The 10,532-nt window shown below is 58.3% G+C and overlaps 1 protein-coding gene across 1 annotated transcript in view; it reads right to left on the bottom strand.

The window, feature by feature from the left end:
* The window catches only part of MGAT5B (alpha-1,6-mannosylglycoprotein 6-beta-N-acetylglucosaminyltransferase B), a 68,378-nt gene that overhangs the window by 17,943 nt on the left and 39,903 nt on the right, over window positions 1-10,532 (bottom strand). Inside the window, exons 9-10 of the mRNA XM_029927091.1 lie at window positions 5,710-5,841; window positions 4,194-4,327 (exon numbers count right to left, since the gene is read on the bottom strand). Coding sequence (XP_029782951.1) covers window positions 4,194-4,327; window positions 5,710-5,841 — 266 coding nt within the window. The remainder of the gene's footprint in view (window positions 1-4,193; window positions 4,328-5,709; window positions 5,842-10,532) is intronic.

Below are 10,532 nucleotides of genomic sequence, written 5' to 3'. Positions count from 1 at the left end.
GTCAGGACCCCGTCCTGGTCAGAGCCCTCCCTCCCAGGCTGGCTCGAGTCCAAGGCTTTGGCTCCTCCCCTTTTCTCTCACTGCTGCCGCCCATCAGTTACTGGGCGGGATGGCCCCTCTGTCCTGGGCCACTGTGGCCCCTGCCTACCCCCGCTTCTGCCATGCTCTTGGCACTGCCTCTTCTCCTGAGCAATCCTTTCAAATTTAGGTCAGACCCGGTCCCTCCTTGCACAAAGCCCTGAGGGGGCCCCCAGACCCAAAGTCCCTACAGCAGTCTTCAGCATCTGCCCCCATGCACCCCTGACCCCGGCAGCCTCTCTTACCACCTCGCGTGACCCTGCCGGGCACGCTCCCGCTCTCCCTACAGGCTTTGCGTATCAGGCCTTGCAGAGAGGTCCTTCCTGGCCCTGGTCACTCTCTGTCCCTGACCCTGCACTTACTGACCCCAACATGATATTATACATCAAATTGATCATTTATCAGTGTCAGAACAGAAGTCCCTTGAGGGCAGGGGCTCTGTTTTGCTCACTGCTGTGTCCCCGAGCCTGGCGCGCTGGGTCCTGAGTGCATGGGCACACCCTGACTTCCCCCACTCCATGTTTTTGCTCCTGCTGTTTGCTCTGGCCGAGTGCCTTCCTCCTTTGACTTGGATGAGAAAATGCCTGCAGCCTCCAGGGCCCCGTTCGGACGCCACCTGCTTCTCTGGGCCCCTGTGGCCTCCCTCTGTGGCTCCACCCCCGGGGTTCCGTCTCTGCTGCAGTCCAGCCCACACGCGGCCCTGCTCACTGGTCCCCGGAAGCCAGCCCACCCAGCGGGCACGGAGAACATACTCCAGCCCCTTGCGCCCTTCCTGGGTCACGCTAATTAGCTGTCAGCCACGGCACACGGGCCACAGATTTGCAAGGCACAGGGTCCCTCCCACCGTGCACAGGACCGTGGGTAGAATATTCGTGGAACCCGGTGAGACCCCCTCCACCTTCTTGGGCGGGAGGGGCTGCGGGAGCAGGTTGGCAGAGGCCACGTGGTCCCCAGCGCAGCCCTGACGCCCAAGAACCTCCTTCTCCATTCCACACGCGTGTTTTCACTTTTTAGCCCTTCTGACACAGAGGCGAATACTTCGAGCAAATGTGTAGATTTAACACACTATTTCTGGACGCTATTCCCGCAAACGTCATAATCGATGTCTGGAGCGCCCCAGAAGGAAAGGTGTCCTGCCTAAGTGCCCTTCGGAAAGCTTGTGGATTCTTGGGTCTGGATATAAAATGAGAAGGACGGGCCTTTGTTGACCACAGGACAAAATGATCTTTCTAGAGCTTCCGGAGCATGAGGAAGGGCCCAGAGGCCTGGACTTATTTCTGGAGGGTCAGGATGCAGGCAGCCCCGTTTCAGCAGGCTCTGCCCAGGTTGGGAGGCCGCCGCGGGAGGGCAGACCAGCCCCCTCCCCTCTCCCTCGCTCTGGCCCCACCTGGGGCCTCTCTCCTGCTTGCCATGTCCTCACCCAGCCCAAGAACCCCTCACTCTACCAACTCTGCCCAGTTAGCAAACCAGTGGGACAGAGAAGTATCCAATCAATTAAAGTAACAGAGACCATCAAGCAAAGAGCTCCGGGGTGTAGGGGTGGGGGGCAGGGGCAAAGGGGAGGCCAGGAGAGGCAGCCACCCTCCCACTTAGCTCACTAGGGAACCCGCCTGGCTAGATGGGGAGCGAAGTCTGCTCCGGAATTCCTCCCTGGACTTGGTATATCATTAAAACTGGCAAGTCTCTCTCTCTCTCCCTTTTTTGCTGTTTCTTTAATTTATTCAATCAATTAACATTTTCTGAGGACCTTGATAGGCTCCACAGAGATAAATCAGTCAGTGGCCCCCCTTTTGAGTGGTTCGTAATCTATCAGGGAGAAATAAATGTATAAGCAAATAACTCTAATATACTTCAATAAACGCTTTTGTAGAAATGGATTTAAAAGTTATAAAAACAGGGGCGCCTGTGTGGCTCAGTCGGTTAAGCGACCGGCTTCGGCTCAGGTCATGATCACACATTCGTGTGTTCGAGCCCCATGTCGGGCTCTGTGCTGACCGCTAGCTCCAAGCCTGGAGCCTGCTTCCGATTCTGTGTCTCCCTCTCTCTCTGCCTCTCCCCGCTCATGCTCTGCCTCTCTCTGTCTCAAAAATAAATAAAACACTAAAAAAAAAAAAGTTATAAAAACAGGGGCGGCTGGGTGGCTCAGTCCATCAAGCATCCAACTTCAGCTCAGGTCATGATCTCACAGTTTGAGTTCAAGCTCTGCATCGGGCTCTGTGCTCACAGCTTGGAGCCTGGAGCCTGTCTTCGGATGCTGTGTCTCCCTCTCTCTCTAATCCTCCCCTGCTCACGCTCTGTCTCTCTCTCTCTCTCTATTTCAAAAGTAAATAATAAACATTAAAAGGTTTAACTGAAAAATAAAAGTTATAAAAACAGGTGTATATATTGTACCTGGAACAGACGAGGGACTCAGTGAAAGTGATAATAAACAAAGGAGACATTTGAGTTGGGGTTTTAGAGGATGAGTAGGAGTTCGCCAGGTTTGGAACTCCACATCCGGTAGGCCCCGCGCCTATATAAACCCTCATTTTCTCAGTGTAGACTATTGCAGAAGCCTCTTAACCCACATCCTGCTTCCTGCCTCCTCTCCCACCTCTGCCCCTTTGGCTCTCTGCCATCTACAGCGACTCTTGAATTACGGTCCCCAGTGGAAATTCAGGAGCCTGTGCTAGAAAGTCCCCTCCTCTGCCTCCAGATCCTCCACGTCCCTCTCACCAGCCTCCTATCTTCATGCTTCCGTTCTAAGGGAGCTGACTGCTCAACCTCCCCATCCACCTGCTGTCTGTGGTCCCATAGGCTGCTTCCACGCTGGGAGCGTCAGGGAGCGTCACCGCCACTACCCCCACCTCCTTTCCCTCCGGAGTCTGGTCCCCACAGAGCCATGCGACCTCAGACCTCTGGGCCTCAGTTCCCTCCTCTGGGCTCCAAGGAGCCCTCCCACTTCCCAACCTTCTGGGATCCAATCAAGCCATTACTCAGGTGTCGAGAAATGGCATCTGCCACTAATGTGTCCTAGAACCTGGAGATTAAGACAAAACGAGGACCCTAAGCGCCCCGAAGAGGTGCGTGAATTTGACAGACTAAATACCGGGTACTTCACTTCTGTGCAAGTTCCCCGAGACCCTGCTCAGAACCTAGTTGGCTCTTAATTTCAACGCAGCCTGACAAAGGTGCTTCTCTGCCTCTCTGACCCGGAGCCTTCAAAGAGCCACAGACTGGCTGTGCAAGACGTTGTCGGAGGCAGATATACTGACAAGGATTAAATGTGACAGCTGAAAGCTTCCCAACAAGGAGGAAAAGCACCCCATCAGTGACAGGGGAAGGGGCCACTTAGCGAGGGGACCCGGCTCCGCGCACCTCTGCCATCCCTGCAGGGCAGGCTCCTGTGCCAGAGCCAGAGAGAATTGACCCTTAGTTGTCAAGAAAAGATTAAATTATGTTCACCACGCTGCACAAAAGAGGGCAGGTCTGCGCATGTATATATTTTAGAGTCTCATTAAAAATAGCTAAAGCTTAGCTCTAACCGCACTCCTTGCCTGACACCCGCTGCTCAGAGGGTTTCCACAGAGGCCCCAGCCCCCAGCCTTACTTCCCATTATCCCCCATGTTGGAGCCTTCTGGAACCTTCCAGAACCTTCCAGTTCTTTCCACACCTGCCTTCGCTTCATCTATTGCCTCCACTCAGAAGAGCCTGCCTGTCCTGCTCCTTCACCACCCCCTAAAGGTCCCCTAAAGGTCCTCTCTTTCTACAAAGTCACCCAATGCTTGTTTTCTGGAACAGCAGCCTGGGACTCTGGAGGTAAAGGCCAGTCCTCCATGTTGGAAAGGTCACCACGATTTTCCCAAGCCAGGCTGGAAGTTCCCTCCCCCTGCCCCCGGCCCTAAGGCGGTGCTTCCTGCTCCCCAGACTCCACAAGACATGTCCTGTCCAGCTCACACATTTGCTGGAGGGGGAGCAAGGCTTTCCTGGGGCCTGTCCTGCTCCCGCACTGGCCCCGGGGAAGGAAAGCCAGGGAGGCCCTGCCTCCTCCCATGCACCCCTGAGAACCACAAGGAGGCCCCAGCTGCCCCTGACGCCCCTACCTTCCCCCACCCCCCACGCCCGGGACACTCACGGAACATGGTCATGAACTGCTTGGGGTTGAGGTTCCAGTAACCCCAGTTGGTCCGGTAGCCGTGCAGCGTGGCGTATTCCTCATGGTTGTACGCGGGTTCTGTCCCGAAGGTGTCGATGACCCGGATTCGGCATCTGTTCCCCGCCCCGGGGGTGGGGGAGAGGGCACCAGGAACCAGGGTCAGCCACCTCCAGGGTCCCCCTGGGCTGAGCCGTCCCCAGCATGAGCGCTGCAACCAGCCAGTGGCCGGGCGCCGCTGCCACGTGTGGTCAGAGCTCGGGCTCAGACATTACCTAGCTGTGTGTCCCCAGGCAAGCACCTTAACCTCTCTGGGTGAGCTGCACCATCACTCATGTGAGGATAACAGGGCCAGCTGTGTCCGGGTTGTGTGAACCATGGACCACTCACTCAGAAACTGTTATTTCAGCTATCCCCAGGAGCCTAGTCGGGGTGGGGGGGGTCCTGCCTGGTGGCGGTGGGGGTCACCTGTAGGATTTGCACTTTCCTGAGCAGGGAGCAGCAGTCATTTGAGTACACAGCCCCCCTGCCCAGGAGCCTGACACCCCCAGGATGCGCCTGGCCTATCTGGGCTGCAGAGCAGAGGGCAGGGCCCTGGGGGATCAGTCACTGCCATTATCCCCAATGTTGGAGCCTACTGGAACCTTCCAGAACCTTCCAGTTCTTTCTACATCTGGGGAAGGCAGTGCACTTGCCACTTGGGTTGCACTTCCCAGCCGGGCAGAGGTTCTGCTGTGGCCCCAAAACCTCCCCCTCCGTCTGGCCGTCCCATCCGTGGGCGCGGGCAGAGGCAGGAGTCTGCTGAGACCCAGACACCCCTCCAGGAAGCTCCCTCACCCCACGTCCTTCCCGGTGACCCAGAACTGTCTGCAGACTGCTGAGGTCAGCACTATTCCCCCAGAGAAGGGGCCGGAGGAGGGAGGCAGAGACATTGAGTGCGTGAAGAACACGCATTAATAATAAAAGCAATAACACTGCCTGTCACTTTTTTTTTCCCTAATAAAATCATGCGGGATAGTCAATGGGACTGGAGCAAATGTAATAAATAGCAGGACTCTCTGTGCTAAATTAAACCCCGCAGCCCGCTGGCTGCAGAGACGGGGAGCCGAGCAATGGCTCTGGCCTTCCTCCAAACCCGGGGGCGGGGGGTGGGGGGGTGGAAGGAGGGGGGGGAGGGGTGCCGAGCCCCCACAAGCCGAGGTCGAGGGGCCTCAGTGGAGTGTCCCAGCCCTTCGGCTCCTCCCTGCAATTCCCCGGCCCGCCTCCATCTGGGTAACCTCTGAGCCCCTCCCCCAGCCTCCCTTGCAGCAGAGGAGCCGTGAAGTGAGCCCCCACTCTGAGTATTGTCTGAGTTAGGCGGGAGGCAGAGCTCCTCCAAGAAGAGGGGGGGGCGGGGGAGGGGGAGGCAGGGCGAGCCTTTCCCCACCGCAGGTCCAGGGACAAGGCCGTCCCCCCACCCCGGGCCCAGCGTCCACACCGCCCGCCTGGGCTCTCTCACCGGTACTTCTTGAAAGACAGGCCCATGTGCTGCTTCATCTGCTGCAGGCCGTGGTAGTCGGTGTAGATGAGGTCGAAAGGCAGGGGCGTGGTGAGCGGGCAGCTCCCCCGGCCTGGCGGCACCCCTAAGTTACTGAGAGAAGAGCCCTTCAGAGCCTGCGCCCCGAGAGGGGCCCGCAGGTGGCAGAAACCCACTTTCCCAACCAGCCCGGAGCCCAGGGCACCCGGAGGCACCCCGGTTCTCCCAGCCCAGGATAAGCATGGGGAGGGGACACTGTAAAGGAAGGGGAGGCTGGAAAGGGAGTGAACAGGATGGCCATGTACAGTCGTCTAAGTTTTCCACTGCACAGGAGACTCCAATGAGAGGAAACAGGACTGAGATCCAGCCCGGGCTAGCTTGCCAGGCTGTGCCCCTCGCCCGGGCTACATGCCACGTGGAAGGAGCACCTTTGTTAATTTGCACAAATGGGCTCCCGCAGGCCTGCGTCTGCCTAGATGGCCATCACAAATGGCCATCGACGCCCACCGTGGTCCCCAAGGCATCTTCCAAGTTTGGAGCAGAGGTCCTGCCTCTGAAGACATAATTCAGCTCCGCGGACTGGCTCCTGGCCCACGGAGAGGCCCAGCCCCGCCCCCAGCGTCGCCCTGCCTGCCAGATCATTTACCCAGAAGTTTTCCTCTGGGGACCCAGTGCCAGCGTCCCTGAAGCCCGGAGGACACGGCCACAGCTGCCCGTGTACAATCTTGGCATCGGACTTCCCTGCCCACATGCAGGAGCCCCGGCTTAGCCTGAAAACCCACCCCTCTGCAGGGGACCAGAGGCATTTAGATTGCTCATTCAGTAGGTCTGAATGGAGCCCCTGAGCAGGCCTGGCGTGGAAAAGCCCCCCTTTCTCTGGGGACCCCATGGTAGCCACCCACCTCCCCCGATTCCCACCTCCCTTGGGTACGTGGTCCAGACGCCCGTGTTGGAAGGGGTCCTGGAGCCCCCCGGGCGGGCCCCCTCAGGGACCAGACCCAGGCAGGGTAGGTGAGGAGCTCTGACAAGGTCACTGGCTCATCGGTGGTAAAGGGCCACGATTGACGAACTTTCTGGGCACATCCCGGGCTCCTAGAGCCAATGCAAGCCAGGCGGAAAAGTACCAGCCTGGACATCTCTGCGCTCATGCTCTGCGCATCACCATCAGAAGCTGGGGAGGGGGGCGCTGTGCACACTGTCCCCTGTGCACACTGACAGAAGCGGTATCTTTTCAGTGACGTTTACGGTAACAGATGACAAGGCTCTGATGGAAAGGTGTCAGGGGAGGTGCGTGTGACGGGCATTGGGCATCAGGGGTCGGCTGCGCTCTGCAGAAAAGGGGAGCTAGAGGCAGGGGGGGCTTTCCCTGTGCTTGCTCCCCCCGCCCCCCGCCCAGCCAGTGCACCCCGGCCTCACCCACCTTCCCCTGCTAAGTGTCAGTGGAGAATGCATACACCTAACACCCAGAGTCTCATTTCTCATCTGTCTACGTGACGGCGGCCCGGGGCTCCCTCCCTCCCGGACCCGTCCGGCTCCCACGCGGCCCCTCGCTCCAGCTGGACCACCACACGGAGATTCTGGAAACCGGGACTTGGGAGGCAGGACAGCGGTCGGAAGCTGCTGTCATTGCTGCTGAAACACCAGGAAGCACAGGAGAAGGAGCGCACGCCGCGGGGGTCTGGAGCCACACAGCCCCGCAGCCCCGAGACTTCATGAAATATTTGGTGGTATTTTTAAGTGTGGAGCAGATTTTTGCCTTCCACTCTGCAGGACGCCCCCTGTTATTTCCTTTCAAGCTCAGGCTTTCTCTCTCCCCGCAACCCCCCGCAAACAAACCTCCTCCAGTAAAACCGATGCCCCAGGAAGACGCATTCCCTGCGCTCGATGGAGAGCCACAGACGGAAGGACCAAACGGTGGTCCCTCTGTCCCTTCCCTGCAGAATCCAGGCAGGCGGCGCTTCTCTGCCCACACCGAATCGGGGCCTGGGAAAACTCATGAACGATCCCGAAAGTAGAACTGTAGGTGGGTCGGGTCGCTGCTCCCCGCACGGGAGAGGATCGCTGCCCCACGTCCCATCTGTGGTTGGCTTCCAGGCAGTGTGTCCCTCTGTGGCCACGCGGGGTGCCAGCAAAGTCATGGGGGCTTCCTTGGGTTGCCCCAACACCGACCACAGCCCTGGCCCCTGCCCCCAGCACCCGGCCACTGAAGGGCCAGCTGAGCGCACACGGCTCTCCCCTGGGAGAGTGACTCCGCCATCGTCATCTTCGTCACTCAGGGGCTAAAGTTTCGAACAAGGAACCATTCTACATGCTCTCGGCTTAATAATCCATTAAATCCTTTCATGTGGGCGGCTACCCTATGAGAGCTGACTCATTCTTATCCTGCTCCCCTCTTTCTAGGCTAGGAAAACAGAGAGGTTGAGTCATTTGCCCAGGGCTGCACAGCCAGGAGGCTGTGGGGCCGGGATTGGGAGCCAGGCGGTGGGGCTCCAGAGCCCACACTCCCACCCGCGGAGCTCTCCTGCGTCTCCCCGAAATCCGAGTCCCGGCTGCCAGCGGAGACTGGGCTCCAGTCCCGGTTCTGTTGCTAACCTCGGGGGAGTCATCAGCCTCTAGGAATTTCATCTTTCTCCTCGGGAAAAGACAAATAAAAATGTCTCCCTCCCAGGGTTCCTGGTAGGACCCACCGAGGCGCGGTGAGTGATGGTCCGCTATTTATTATTTCTTCTTGTCAGCAGTTCTGCCTTCTGCCCTTGTGGGTCCGGTCACTCCGTCCCGAGCCACACACAGCTCCCTCAGTTAAGGCCCCGTCATTTCTCACCTCGAATCTTGAGATACTCTCTCTGCTCAGCGTCCCTCCAGTCTTGTCTCTTTTCTAGGGAGATCTCTCCACACTGTACACCTGATTCCATCCCTCCCAGAAGACTTCTCACTTCCTTGTCCTTGCCTCCTCCTCCTCCTCCAGGAAGTCCTCCTTGAATGCCACACCCCGTGCTTCCCCACTCGTTACTTGAAACCCCCTCGCCCCCCGCTCCGCTCTGTCCTGAGTCACCTCCTTACAATCGGGGCCCGTGAGGACAGGGCCAGGCGTCTTTGAAAGCCTAGAGCTCGGACAGCGTCTGCACCTGCTGTGTTCAGGAACAAACAATGAATCTGTTAAGCCCTTAGGAAGAATTGGTTGAAAGGCTGAAAATCTGGCCACGGAAAGCATGTCTGGAGAGAGGCGCCGGGTGAGGGGACCCAGAGGTGATGGGCATCTCAGAGCGGTAAGAAGCACCCCGCTCTTCCGAGAGGTGAGCAGTCTCCGGGGACACCCCAGGACCCACACTAGTGGACGCCTGGGCCCTACCATCGCCCAGGAAGGAGAGGAGGAGAGACAAGCTGGCCCAGAGACGGCAGGCACCCCTCCCCGGAGGAGTTAAGGAGGGGCCCCTCGGTCTCCCTGGCCCTTTCTAAAAAACAAGGGCTTTCGACTAAAAGGGACTTCCCGGGAGAGAAGCGCCTGTGACTGCTCACTTGTCTGGTCCCCTGACACGGAGCCTGCCTGGAGGACGGCGGAGAGGGTCAGCGCCGGCTGCAGGTTGCGGAAGGACTGTGGTTTCATCACCTGTCACTTAAGTTCGCCTTTAGGGGCAATTTTACCCTAAGTCGTTGGTCAGAGCAATGACAGGAGCTGAAAAACACTGCCTCCTGGCAGCCTTTCGGCCAAAGGTGCCCACGGAGGCCCGGCTGTGCAAGTCCACCTTCCGTGAGCTGCTCCAAAGCCCCCCCCCACCCCCGCCTAGACGCTTTCTCGTTTCCAATGCCAAGTTCCTGGTTCCTTCACAGACTCGTAGCCCAGGGCTGCGTCAGCGGGGAGAGGGGAGCTCACAAAGCCTCCCGACACCCCAGTGCACCCCTGGGGTCCCCGGCTGAGTCAGTCGTTAGGAGAGGCAGTGTCCTCCATGCAGGGACCTGACACGCATCCCCTCAGCGCCTCTGGCCCGCCCGCTGCCGTCCACAGTGCTTGGGGAGGGTGGGAGGTCTACGTGCAATTGCCAAATTGGGCGACAGGAATATATTTCTACATGTCCCCAGGCCACCTGGGCCTGGAGACAGGATGACAGGGGCACAGGAAGGGGGTGGCCTGGCCATCACAGCCACCCTAATGAATCCACCCATAAGAGCCACCCTACAGGGGGTGGGCAGTGGGGAGTTCGTGTTTAATGGGGACAGACGCGTCAGTTTGGGAAGATGAAAAAGTCCTGGCGGAGGAGGGCAGTCAGGGTATAACCTTGCGAATGCACTTGATAGCACTGAACCGGATCCTTCAAAATGGTCAGGATGGCAAATTTTGTGATGTGGATCTTGCTACAGTTTTTTTTAAAGCCTAACTGTTCACACTCGAGGGACCCTGCATGCCCAGGCCTCTGCCTCCCAGCGATGCCCGTGCCCCCACCTTCCCCGCCTCTCCCAGACTCCCAGCGGGCCGTAATGTAGGGGCACAGCAAGTAGTCACAGAAGGGGAGACTCTGTAGGCAGGACAGAGGGCCAGGAAAAAAAAAAGACAATCTATGCCCTATTGTGGGGAAAAAATATCCTCAGCTGAGAATCGAAATGCTGAGCTCTGGATCAGTGAAAAGCACGCCTGGGGGTGAGCTGCAGCTCGAACTTGAACTTGCTGGGTGATCTTGCCCAGACCTCAGATCGTCCTGGCCTCCGCCTCCACGCCTCCACCGCAGTGCTCAGACTGATCCCCGAGGTCCCTTCTAGGCTAAAAATTCTCTGGTTTTATCCCTCCCTGTGCCTTTGGTCGGAGACTGGAA

This window comes from Suricata suricatta, chromosome 17 (genome assembly GCF_006229205.1).
Source record: "Suricata suricatta isolate VVHF042 chromosome 17, meerkat_22Aug2017_6uvM2_HiC, whole genome shotgun sequence".
NCBI lineage: Eukaryota > Metazoa > Chordata > Mammalia > Carnivora > Herpestidae > Suricata > Suricata suricatta.
This window is presented reverse-complemented; position numbering and strand designations above follow the sequence as displayed.